The 14,049-nt window shown below is 40.0% G+C and overlaps 1 protein-coding gene across 1 annotated transcript in view; it reads left to right on the top strand.

The window, feature by feature from the left end:
• CNTNAP2 (contactin associated protein 2) overlaps window positions 1-14,049 on the top strand; it is a 2,507,009-nt gene that overhangs the window by 1,289,700 nt on the left and 1,203,260 nt on the right. Inside the window, exon 9 of the mRNA XM_082257542.1 lies at window positions 3,712-3,861. Within this exon, the coding sequence (XP_082113668.1) occupies window positions 3,712-3,861 (150 nt within the window). The remainder of the gene's footprint in view (window positions 1-3,711; window positions 3,862-14,049) is intronic.

Raw genomic sequence — 14,049 nt, 5'->3', positions numbered from 1 at the left:
TGACCCGCCCCTTATGTGAATGGGTATCTGGTACATCGTACCCCTACCCATTCAACAAAAAAGTGGCAAAAAATTAATAACTACAAGAAACAGTTTTTAATAAGTCCTTTATTAAAAAATAAAAAAAAATAATGTCCCTCAAAGAAAATGCATCATCAATCACGACATCAGCCGCACCCGAAAAATAGAAAAAGTAAAAAATGCTTCACCTCCTGGGAGGCCTCCCACTGTATGCCCACCCCTTGCCTATATAAGAACTGTCAAAGTGTAGAGTGGGCAGATGGCGGGAGGCCTCCAAGGAGGATTTTTTTCTATTTTTTGTGTCCGTCAGGCATCTTCATTGATGATGGATTTACATCGAAGGACACTTTTTTTTTTTTTAATAAAGGACTTGTCAAAAACAGTTTCCTGTGTTTCTTACTTTTTGACACTTTTTGGTAAATGGGTAGGGGTACGATGTTCCCTATACCCATTCACATAGGGGGGGGGCTGGGATCTGGGGGCCTCCTTGTTAAAGGAGGCTTCCAGATTCTGATAAGCCCCCCGCCTGCAGATCCTGACAACTACAGCCCAGGGTTGTAGGGAAGAGGCAACATGGGGACAAGGTGCTTTGGGGTGGGGGGGCACAGAGCCCCCCCTGCCCCAAAGCACTCATGCCCCCATGCTGAGGGCATGTGGCCCGAAAGGCCTGGTATGGATGGGGGGGCCCTAAGCCATTTTTTTTAAACCTTTTTTCTATTGCCGGGCAATTGCCGGCATTCTTTTCTTGACTCTTGGTTGTTAGGGACGCGGAAGGCCGGCTTCCCAGCCCGCTGCTTAACAACCAGCTATTTCTTCACACAGAATTCAAATTGGTCGATCATTTTTCGACCGATCCAAATTCTAATCATTCTAAAAAGTTGCATTTCATTAGAAAATTAATAAATGCAACAAGTTTTAATGAAAACAAAAGGATATTTAGCGAAAACTAAACTAAACAAATTCCATAATGAAACAAAATTAGTAACATAACGAATATTTCCAAAATAAAAAGAGTGACTAATGGTGAATAAAGAGACACCACACTTTTGACCAATCCTTGATTTAAAAATAAAAATACATTGTCAATAACGCTGACCTGTCAAAAAAGAAATTTGATGACACATCTGATCTTGTCACTCACTTGCTGTGAAAGACAACTCCATTAGTGGTCCATGACAAAACTAAAGAGTCCTCACCCATTTGTTTACGTTCAGCTGTAATTCATGATGAGCAGTCATTGGGATTTGGTATGTGGGCGGATTGGCATGTTTTTTTTTTTTTTTATTTAGCAGGTGTCATTCGTTTGTTTACCAGCCTGAATAATGAGGATGTGCATCTCTGGACAATGTGATTTAAAATTGATTTATATTTTTAAGGGTTTTTTTTTGTTTATTGGGTTGTGGGGAAGAGGCTCAGGTAAGCTCAGGTAAGGGTTTGGTATGGATTTTGGCAGGTCCTCATGTTTTTTTCTTGTTTTTCTTGCACAGAGTCCCCCCTAAAATCCATACCAAACCTCATAGGTCCATAAAAGAGCTGAAGGGTCTAAAATAAATTTGGTGGGGGGGGGGGGGGGTCATTTTTTTTTTCTACTTTATACCTGTCAGACTGCTAATGGCCTGAGAGGGGATATGTCCTTAGTTATTATCACACCGGTGGCTGCTGGATTTAGTACTACTGCTGATAAATGTTTTACGTACAATCATGGCACCTTCTACTAACATATTTTTAAAGTATTACAGCACACTTATCAAAAAAAAAACTTGTCTCTTTTCAAATCCTTGATTTATCTTTCATGTCTACAATAATACATATATACATGCATGTGAAATAAGCAAAATGCAAAAATGTGCCAAAGGGCTTGGCATTATTCTGCTCATCTTTTTGTTACGATAAATATTGAGTCTTGGTTTGGGATCAGTGAATGTATCTCCTGCAATTTAATTGGAATAAAACTACTGTAAGAATGTACTATTCAGCTCAAAGGCTGGATAAAAAAATAGAACAATTCCAAACAAGACCCTACAGGGAGTAGATACATTTATGTAATGCTAATAAGTTGGGCAGAGAATATGCATCTTTAATCTTCATAAGAAAATCAGAAAATAAGCCTTCAGCAAGCTTTATGTTGGTATTATCACATTTAAAATTGCAAACAAGGTGGTGAAAATATTCTCAGAAACTGCATGCTGTACAGATATCTGTTCTGAGGACATTGATAATTTTGCTTAGCAACTACAGATACAGTAGAATATGTTATAAAGTAAAATGGACATTCTTGTGTAACAGATGAATAAGGCACATGTGATGATGAAGAAGGGATAATACAAAAGTACTGTATTTTCTGGCGTATAAGACTACTTTTGAACCTCAAAAAAATCCCCCAAAAATGGGGGGTCATCTTATACGCCGAGTATAATATCTCCAAGGTAACCTAAGTATAAGTATTACCGGTAGATGTAATCTCTCAAGATGCTGGCTGTGTGGGATTCCTGTACCGGAATACCGTATGTACCGTAGCTTCGGCTACATACAGTGTACAGCGCTGAGCCAATCAGGGAGAGCGATGTATTCTATTATTGAATGCAAAGCCTGCTCGGATTGGCGGAGTAAAATTAGCCCGCCTCTCTGACTCTGCCAATCTGAGCAGGCTTTGCATTCAATAATAGAATCCATTGCTCACTGTGATTGGCTCAGCGCGGTATACTGTATGTAGCCGAAGCTACGGTACATATCTTATACAGGTATAGGATTCCCGCACAGCCAGCGTCTTGAGATTACATCTACTGGTAATACTTAGGGTACCTTGGAGATATTATGAGAGATTACATGTATTACAGTACTTGGGGTACCTTGGAGATCTATAAGAAATCTGATGTTTTTCAATGGTGTTGCCTTGCTTCGGAAGGGGGGTAGTCTTATACGGCGTGTATAGCCCCAAAACCTATGTTTTAACTTGAAAATTAGGGGGTCGTCTTATACGCCCAGTCGTCTTATACGCCGGAAAATACGGTAATTTACTTGTTTGCCATCCATATACATTATGGGCAATGAAGCAGAACTGCAGGGGAGATATGTAAGCATAACAAATATAAAATGGAAATTAAGGAAAACTAAAATAGAGGCTGGGAGGTTATCTAATAGGTTTCATAATACTCTGCATATTTTTTTCTGGGTTGAGTAATTAGAAGCGCTTTCAGGTTTTATTGATGTTTGTGTCCCCACGGGGAAAATTCACCCCCTCTATTTGCCCCAGTTCTGACTGTTACTGGAACTTAAATGAGGGTTAACCCAAAATTTAGATAGTCCAATAGTGACATTTGTTCCAGTGACTGTTTTCTACGTGGGGTTGTTGTGCCTACAGAACAGGAAGTCAAATCTCCGGACAGTGGGACATTAATGACAAAAATAACTTGCTATACTTCCTCTAATTATTCAGGCTTTGTCATTTATATAAACATCTCTAATCACACAGCAAATTATAGAATTCTTATAACAGTTATTTTTTTTGAATGGACTGACCCTTTAAAGATGAATGACTTTGTATGCCAGCAGTTTCTATCCATCTTTGACACTTCAGTTCCAGACCATTTGAGCTGCAGGGTGTAACACTTATTCTGCGCATTAGTCTCCACAGACAGTATATAAAAGTTTTATGAATTTCAACCAATATGATTTATTTCTTATTTGCAGGTTCTGGCCTTAATGATGGACAGTGGCATGAAGTAAGATTTACAGCCGAGGAAAACTCTGCCATGTTAACTATCGATGGGGATGAAGCATCGTCTGTAAAAACAAATAGTCCTCTTCAGTTTCGCACTGGAAGTCAATATTTTTTTGGAGGTGAGATAGTGATTATCATTTTACTTTATGTGTTTGCCTGGCTATTTGAAGAGTGCAAGTACAATTTTTCTGAGGTATGTAGTTATCTTAAAGGAAATGCATAATCATTTCAACATTTTTTTTTAGGTAAACATGTTAGAGAGCAATTCAATGCAAATATTCTGATTGATATTCATAATTAAAAAAATAATGTTCCTGCTTATAGTTTGATATCACTTTTATACACGGGGACAGTCGGGTGAACTTTTTGGCAGCCCCAGAGAGAGTGCTTTCTAGTCTATATTAAAACAAAACTCTCTGGATGCCCCCATCATGTTGGAGTTTACTCCATCTGTGAAAAAGGCAATTATAGGGGTTATCTCTAAGTTGTATATAGGGATATAGATATAGGTATCCTGCTTATCCAGGCTTCTACAGACCTATTTCTTTCTCACCATCAGCATACAGATCCTAGCTAGAGTCTTGACCAATTAGCTCCTGAAAATTATAACCAAACTCTCTATTCACCCGCCGAATCCGGGTTCCCAACCTGACCAGCAGGGGGCGGTTGGGGGGAGCTGGGGTAGGAAAGTCTCCATTGGGACATGGAACCGGCCTCTGCTCAGACACAGTTTACACCATCCATGCTGGGGGGGGGGGGGCTGCGCTCTGTCCTTGTCTTTATCCCGCACTCAATAGGTCAGCAGTGCTTATACTGTGGCAAGTTGGCTATGTCCCGTGAAACGTCTTACCTGTACGTCGTTTTTCAGGACAATTAGTGGGGGCATGCGCTGATTGGCCACAGGGGGAGCCAATCAGTGGGTCCGGAGACACAATGTCTGCCGGGCACCCGCAATCGCTCTCCATGGAGACAGAACAGCGGTCTGCCGATGTAAACACGGCAGACCGTTGTTCTGTCAGTGATGAACATAGGTATCCTGTGTTCCTCCTATTTAGGAACACAGGTCTCTCTGTTCATCCAGAAAGTCCATCCCCCACAAAGTTAGAAAGTACCCCCTAGGGACACATTTAACCCTTTGATCGCCCCTGCTGTTAACCCCTAACCTGCCAATGTCATTACAGTAACAGTGCATATTTTTAGCATTGATTACTGTAGTAATGTCACTGGTCCCCCCAAAATTGTCAAAAATGTCAGTTAGGTGTCCGATCTGTCCACCGCAATGTCCCAGTCCTGCTAAAAATCACTGATCGTCGCCATTACTAGTAAAAAAAAAAAAAAAGACAAATCTTTCCCCTAGTTTGTAGACGCGATAACTTTTGAGCAAACCAATATGTATTGGCCAATATGTAGGCCAATACATATTGGCCTTGCGATGATGAAAACATTTGATTTTCAAAAATGTTTTTATTGGGAATGTTTTATAGCAGAAAGTAATAAATAATGTTATTTTTTTTTTCAGAGTTGTCACAAATGTTTTGTTTATAACGCAAAAAATAAAAATCGCACAGGTGATCAAATACCACTAAAAAAACTCTATTTGTGGGGAAAAAAAAGGACATCCATTTTATTTGGGTACAGCATCGCACGACCGCGCAATTATCAGTTAAAGTAACGCAGTGCCGTATTACAAAAAAGACCTGGTCGTTAGGGGTTAAAACCTTCCGGTCCAGAAGTGGGTAATATTATATATTCAAATATCTCTCACAATCTCCATCCAATACTTGTGGAGGGATGAGATCATGTCTTAGCATGTTTCCCAGATGATAATGATATTAATTTCAGGGGTGGAGGAAGAGGCTGGGCAGTCCAGGTTACATAAGCGTCCATACTTTCCTCCTTCTGGGATGCTTTGTCTTGCTGGGATCTATAAAATGGTGTGAATTGTTGGTCAGTGAATGGTGGGGTTATGCTTTAGAGTAAGATGCATCAATAGATGTAGTGGGACCAGATCTTGGATCAGAGCTTGGAGGATTCATAACAACCAAATTGGTGTGTGCTTGGGTAACATATGCATGTGTGTGCCCACCACCTGTCGAAAATGTTTCACCTGTGATACTGTGTGGAGAATTGAAATTAAACTGTTCAAGTAAATCAAGTCATTGTTAAGAATTGGAGTATTTTATAGAGTACCCACCATCTTTATGGCTCCTCTTATGTGCCAAGTGCAGTGGTGTATAATCAAGTGATGTATATCTCCAAGGGTGCTATTGAGACAAGGAAGCAAGTTGTGCATGGGTATTATATTTACTATACCTTGCCCCTCTGTGCTGAACAGGAGGTTTTGAGAGAGTAGGGGGTTTACTTAGTTATTTCTATGTATAATAAATAAAAAAAATAACTCTGCAATGGCATGCATTCTTCTGAAATGTGATTGTATTAATGTTTTAATGTGAACACGAATAAAAAAAAAAAATTGTGTAAATGTTTTAAATACTTTTTTTTTGTTTGGTTCCAATTACTGGTACCTTTTTAAAGTCTCCCCTTTTAAATATTATGTTGAGTCCATTGGAAGGATTGGTCAGTGAGCATGGATATTGGGAGCAAATAGGCCATTAGACATGGATTGCTGATATTGCATCCCAGTAATGCTGCAGCTGTTGCAAAAAACGCATACCAACCCTGTTACGTTACACAGCTATCAACGTTTTGGTGTGCCCAGAGTTCAGCTTCACAAGGTTTTTTTGTGTAATAATTTTAGATTTACTGTTAAATGTAGAGATGCAAAATAGGAGTTTGAATGAAAAAAAGAATAAAAACGTGATACTTTATAGAAATATTATTTGAGGCCATAGCTAAGAAAGAGAGAGCACATTCTGCAATACTTAATGCTAAATCATTTTGAAAAGACTACGAATGACATTCAATTTCCGTATTTTGCCTGTAATACTTATGAGATGCAGTGACGAGTAAATGGGCTGAAAGGCGCATCCTGCACCAATCATATTATAGTTGGATAAACAAGTCAACTCATGCACACAAGCAACATTTTATTCTTATAAAGCTTTATTTATTCTTTATTAACATCAGTAGCCTTGCAGACTATCAATCCAAGTTTCCATAATCATATCCAAGTATAACAACTCGGATCTGAACAGTGTTGTGACAGGAGATGAAAGAAATTAGTAGCTTAAAAGAAAGTCTTTGCTTTTGTTCTTCATCACCTTGTGAAATATTCACAAAAGAAAATTGAATTTTTAATAGCTGTTGTGTGGTATTGCATGTAGCTTTAGTGCATTAAATAACTTTTCAACAAATGTATATATATATATATATGTATGTGTGTGTGTGTATATATATATATATATATATATATATATATATATATATATTTATATACACACACTGCTCTGATACGGAGTGGGTAATGTGTTAGTAACAAAAGGATTCCACATCGTTTGATGAATGGACTGAAACATAATGTCCCAGAAATATTCTATTGGATATAGGTCAGATGAGCATGGGAAAGTTTAATGGTATCAATTCCTTCATCCTCTGTGAACTGGCTGCATACTCTCCCAACATGAAGCCAAGCATTGTCGTGCACCAGGAGGAACCCAGGACACACTGCACCAGCGTAGGGTCTGATAATGGGTCCAAGGATTTAATCCGGAAACTTAACGGCAGTCAGGGGGCCATTGTCTAGCCTGTAGCGGTCTGTGCATCCCTCCATGGATATGCCTCCCCAGACCATCACTGACCCACCATCAAACTGGTCATGCTGAACTATGTTACAGGCAGCATAATGTTCTCCATGGCTTCTCCAGACCCTTTCATGTCTGTCACATGTGCTCAGGTTAAACCTGCTCTCATCTGTAAAAAGCACAGGGCACCAGAGGCAGACCTGTCAATTCTGGTCTTCGATGGCAAATGGCAATCGAGCTCCATGGTGTTGGGCAGTGAGCACAGGGCTCACTAGGGGACGTCAGGCCCTCAGGCCACCATCATTATGTCTGTTTCTGATTGTTTGGTCAGAGACATTCACACCAGTGGCCTTTTGGAGGTCATTTTGTAGGGCTCTAGCAGTGCTCAACCTGTTCCTCCTTGCAAAAAGGAGGAGATGCTGGTTCCTGCTGATGGGTTAAAGACCTTCTATAGCCCTGTACAACTCCTAGAGTAATTGCCTTTGTCCTGGAATCTCTTCCATGCTCTTGAAAGTCTGGTGGGAGACACAGCAAACCTTATGGCAATAGCACATATTGATGTGCCATCCTGGAGGAGTTGGACTGCCTATGCAACCTCTATATGTGACACTGACCCTAGCCAAATGCAAAACTAGTAAAAAAGAGTCAAAAATATGAGTAGGGAAACATGGCAGTGGCTTCACCTGTAAAACCATTCTATTTTGGAGGTTGTCTCATTGTTGCCCATCTAGTGCACCTGTTGTTAATTTAATTAACACTAAAGCAGCTGAAACTGATTAACAACTCCCTCTGCTACTTAACTGACTGGATCAATATCCCAGGAGTTTGATTGACTTGATGCTATACTCTGATTAAAAAGCGATCCTTTAATTTTTTGAGCAGTGTATATAAATGCAAAAAGCATACTGATATCCCAATAGACAGCTAGCATAACCCCATTAGAAATTAGAAATGCAGCAGCCCTTCCTATGTAAAACCTCATCAACAAATGCACATTTTTTTTTTCCAGTGCTGGAACCTGATTCACCTGGACTGATCTATCTAGGATGTTTTATCCTTTATACGGTGTAATATGTAGTTATAGTAATATAAAAGGATCTAAAGTTTGTGAGGTTGTCAAGTACTGGACTACATTGTAGGTTATTTCCCATCTCAAGTTAAGTCAGTCAGCAGCAAATGGTAACTGTTAACTTATATATTTTGTACGTTGGACAACTTGTAATTAGAGATTAGAGAACTTCTTAAAATCCAGTTCCCCAATATTTTACCTGCTTTGCTACTGCATTGAGGAACGAATACCTATGCAGGCTTCCTGATGCTAACAATTGGGCTTTGTATAGACAGTATGGCACCATAACTTTCACACCCCCCATCCTGCTCTTGGACAATAAAATTTAGATATTCCATATTGATTAAGATGTCCTAAACTGTGAATAAAAAATGATGAGGTATCTTCCTGACACTCTAGAAACTGAAGACGTGACTTGGTAACTAAGAAATGTCTTCACGATTACAGAAAAAGTCCAGTTGAACATGACTTACTACTACCAAATATTCCAACATGAGAGCCTTCACAATTTTCTACTCCAATTTTTTTTTACATAAAAACAGGCACAACATTTTGTAGTAGGTTTTTCCACACTTCACTCCCATTATGACTTGAACACAAAGTGAATGAATGAAAGTGTTACAGGAAAAATATGTTTTTGTCACAACATTGCTAAATCACTATGTTCTTTGCCAAGTTCCAGTGAATATTTTCTTTTCTATTTGGTCGGGGTGTAGGAGTAGCAGCTGCTACAAGAATAAAAAACCATGCCAAACAGTATTAATATTTTTATCCGTCTATCTGTTAAGCCCGCAGCAGGTATGGCTGCTTTGTGATGGTAAAAATCAGTCCAGTAGTACTGGGTAAGGTGGTTAAAAAATGTTTTTATGTTCACACTTAAAGCAAATAATGTTGAGCATTTAATGATGGTGCCAACAATCTAGCTAACACTCTTTCATTAAGGACACTTCAGATTGAATAATTGAGCATCTGGATGGTAGACTGGCTCACAGTCTTGCAAAACCAGGGATTCACAGATAATTATGAATAAGCTTTAGACCAATAGGTTAATCAAGATATGGTGTTTCCTATGGTTTCCAAATGCTGCTTTTGGCTGTTTTGTACCTGTACTACAGTGCGGTACTGCAGTTGGGAAACGTTTTTCATTGTAAATGCAAGCTCTATTGTTAAAGCAGTAGTATCCCGCTTTTTGACACTTTTACCTACAGGTAAGCCTATAGTAAGGCTTACCTGTAGGTACAATTAATATCTCCTAAACCGGCAAGGTTTAGGAGATATTTGCAGTGCATGCAGCCGCTCATGCGAGCGGCGCATGCGCTCTGAAGGTCTGGGGGGACCTTCAGTTTTCCTTGCCGGGAGCTTGCCGGAAAAGAGCTTGCCGTCGGCGCGGCTCTGGCCAATCACAGCGCCGGAGCCGCCGAACCCAGAAGAGACGCCGAGGGATCATGGCAGCGCCCGCAGCGATGTCCAGGGGTCCGTGTCGGGGCTTCGTTCTGAGGTAAGTAATACATAATGAGCTAGTATGCGATGCATACTAGCTCATTATGCCTTTGTCTTGCAGGTTTTTTTTTTTTTTTCAATTTTTGGGTTTACAACCGCTTTAATTGTGCTGCTGATTTTTCTAAGTAATAGTCAGAGATGGTGGAACAATGATGAAGCAGGTGTGGAGAGGGGCCTTATCTATATATTACTAAAGGGAAACTTTTATTTTAGTTTTGTATAGAGTGGAGAAGGAATAAAACACTTGTCAAGTTTGTCTTTGTCTATGCCACTGTTAGGGATATTCACCCTTTCTTTTTGTCCTGTTTTCAATTATCACCAAAAGTGGAGGTAAAAGAGAATCAGAAGTTTTGGGTTGTCCCTATAAAAGGAATAGTACAGATATCTTCCAATAGAGACACTAGTTCTGGTGACCTTGGTGGCCACCAGGGATTCTCTCACTGGAGAGTGATTTTCTCTCACTTCCTGTTTAGGCTATGGGACAGTGACAAGTGAACGGCAATCTTCCTATGTGACACATATGGCATAAATAAACCTTACAGGGTTTATAACCCTTGCTAACTCTATCCAAAATGAAAACAAAGTTTTGCCTTGGGTTCTACTTTGCAGGCTAATCAATGCAAGCTTCTGCATTTATATTTGTTGAAATCTGTTAGGTTAATTTTTGTCTTTAGAACCATTTTTATTTTACAGAAAGCTAAAAGTTCATGAAATATCCAGATGTCAACTCTTTGTTTTATATCAATTACACATTTATCATTCCATGAACTAGTAAGCACACAGTTTGGTGTACGTGCTAAACTCAGAGGATGATTTGTACTATTGTCTTCTAATGCTCTAATTGAATCCATGATTGTTATCATCAACATAGTCAGTAAGGTTGATTTGTTTCTCCAACAATGTAAAGCACACATTAAATTATGATTTTCGGGAGGTTTACTAGGAATTAGAAAGCCCCATTTGGGAATTCTTTTGTCCATTACAATGTATAATGGCTCTCCCAACGTAAAAACATTCTGATTATGATGTCATCCAAATGCTCCTCCACCCACATACTGCAAAAGTTGTCCAAAGCTGGTGAAAGCCTGCACAGAACAGTTTTGTAGATCAGCACATAATTATTACTATTTGCCAATATGACTTCCAGGTGCAGTTGTGTAACATCGCTAATTTTTATCTGACAAGACAAGCAACAGGTGATCATAGAAATAGAAATAGAATACACACATCAGTTGGTGGCATGCACTGATCAAGTGAACAATTTCCATCAGGCTGAATGTACAGAAGTCAAGTCAATCCAGAGATAATTATCTATACAACCAGCCTGCCTATACGTGGATTGAAATTCAGCCAGTCCCTGCTGAACCAGCCAAATTTTGATCCAACTATGGCTAGCTTAAGGTGGGGATGAGGACAATTACTGTGTGCTCTGGTGTTGCTCTGAGACCTCACAAAACAACTTAAGACTAGCCCCAGCCATAGATGCAGAAGAAAGGATTGAATGACCTGTAGGTGGCCAAAAAAAGAAGAATTCTGACCTGTGGGTAGACAAAAATATGCATAGACCTTTTTATCCTTTGTTCTATCCCTGTGCTGCTGATTTCCTGCAGCTTCTTTGCAGACACTTTTTGTGTACATAAATGCACTCCAGTGATGGCTGCATGACATTTCCTGACGGACAGGGTGTACTTCCTGATGGGGAGAACAATGCTTGCCCAATGTGTGATGGGATGGCCACTTGTAGACCCATTGGAAATACTATGTGATAGGAAGACAATGCAAGAGAACAGTTTGAAGTAATCAACCAAACATTTTCACCAAATACTGTACAAGGAAGCACCAGAACAAAGACATTTATGTCAGGATCATTAGGTATTTTTTTAATGGAAGCTGCAGTTTTAAAACCATTAATAGTTTTGAATGTACATTAACATGCTAACGTTTATTACGTTAGTGATTGGGCTTATACTGTATGTACTTTAACCGCCTCATTTGTCTATACGGCAGGCAGGAACTCCTCTTGTTCTGAGTCAACGTCATATGATGTTGCCCAGTCTCACCACACAGGGGCATGCAACGCGGCGATGATGGGCACGCTGTGTCCCTGGGATATGGCGTGACCCTGCTCTTGGTAAATAGCCAATGACACCACTCTTTACTTATGTGATCAGCTGTGTCCAATCACAGCCTATCGATAACATGTAAACACAGAAGTGTCGGTAATGGTCTCTCCTCACCTCACACTGATAGTGTGAGGAGAGGAGAGCCAATCAGCGGCATTTCCTCACAGGGGATACCTGTACAGATAATTAGGGCACTGATTATCAGTGCAACCCCCAACAGTGCCCAGCAGTGATGCCAGTCTCTGCCCGTCAGTGACACCGATTTGTGCCCTTCAGTGACACCAATCTATGCTCAACAGTGATGCAAGTCAGTGCTGCCTATCAGTGGCACCTGTCATTGCCCATAAGTGCCGCCTATTTTGTTTTTTTTAGCAAAAAATTAAAAAAAAACAGTGGTGATTAAATACCACCAAAAGAAAGCTCTATATGTGGGAAAAAAGTGATAAAAATTGATTTGGGTAGAGTGTTGCATGACGCAAGTTGTGACAACATTAAAAGCTAAAAATTGCCTTGGGCAGGAAGGGGGAAAGAGTACCCTGTAGGCAAGTGGTTAAAAAGAATGATTTGTAGGGTACTATTTATACTGTATATAGTTTTCTATCATACTTCCCAATTTTGAAACTTGTGAAAGAGGTACACCTTGGGGCTGAAAATACATGCAATGAAAATGGGCATTATTATTGGGCATAGCTTAAAGAGGTATGCATACCTTTGGTATACACTGTACAATCCACAGTTCAACTACTCATAAAATACCCCTTAATTACTATGAGTGACAATCTTAAACATATTAACCTAAAGAATCATTAAAAAAAATTATAATAATTTGTTGGGGGGAATATTGTTGTCATTGGGGGCTCGAGGAGTATATTGAAGATCATCAGGGGATGAAGGGGTTGCCATGGTGGTCAGTGGGGGCTGGAAATGTATACTGGAGGACAGTAGGGGCAGAAGGGTCAAATGGTGGTTAGTCAGAGCTTGAGGGTTGTTGTAGTGGCTGAACTAGTACATTGGTGGTGAGTGGGGGGGCTAATGGTGGACATTTGTGGTCAGTAGGGACTGACGTAGTACATTAGTGGTCAGTAGTGAATGATGGGATACAATGTTTATCATGGGCAAATGGGGAACATTGGTGGTCAATATTGTTTTGTAGGAGTCTATGTCCCACACCACTGGTGTTTCCTTCTGCCTCCTACTTTCTGCCATGGCTGAATAGTGGAACATGTGTTCTTGTGTTTGGCTTCAGCAAACAGCCAGGACTCATGGGACACTGGGAATATGTTTTAGTTTAAACCCAAAATAGTGCAGCGCTAATGAAGGTGATATGATCACACAGTGTGTTAAATTTAAATAAATTGCATCATGCAAAAAATGTACATATGAAAATTATAAGTGAAAACAATGAGTAAGAATATGATAAAAATTAAGAAAGTCCATAGGTGATCCAAATAACAAAGCACAAGTTCCAGAAAGGTGATGGCAGAACAAGAGGCTTGTATCCCGAGGTAGGATAGGAGTACACCCGTGCACATAAAAACAAAGTGGCAGCTTACCAGAAGCTGAGGCCTCCAAGTTAATGGAACGGCCACCCACACTTGGATGTAGGACCCAGTATAACTCATCTCATAGGGATCAGGAACCAGGAATGCTCTGCTGCACAATGTGAGGCTTATGAACTCCAAGAATAGTGTTGCATGTTTAAAAAGGGAAATGAGAGGCAAATAGCGTAATCCCGTTTCCAACATAAAACACGTTTAATAACAAATTGCACTAACAATAAGGTGACTTGAGACGAGTACATCAAACATATAGGAAGGCAGACCGCGGCGTCCCGCGTGTATGGATTAAAAAAGCCGGCGTCTAGGGGGCGTGATAGCTCTGCATCCGGTACCGCCCGACCGGTTTCTTCAGATG

Source organism: Pelophylax lessonae, assembly GCF_965119305.1.
Source record: "Pelophylax lessonae genome assembly, chromosome: 5".
Classification (NCBI taxonomy): domain Eukaryota; kingdom Metazoa; phylum Chordata; class Amphibia; order Anura; family Ranidae; genus Pelophylax; species Pelophylax lessonae.
Note: the sequence above shows the minus strand (reverse complement) of the source record. Positions and strands in the feature narration are given on the sequence as shown.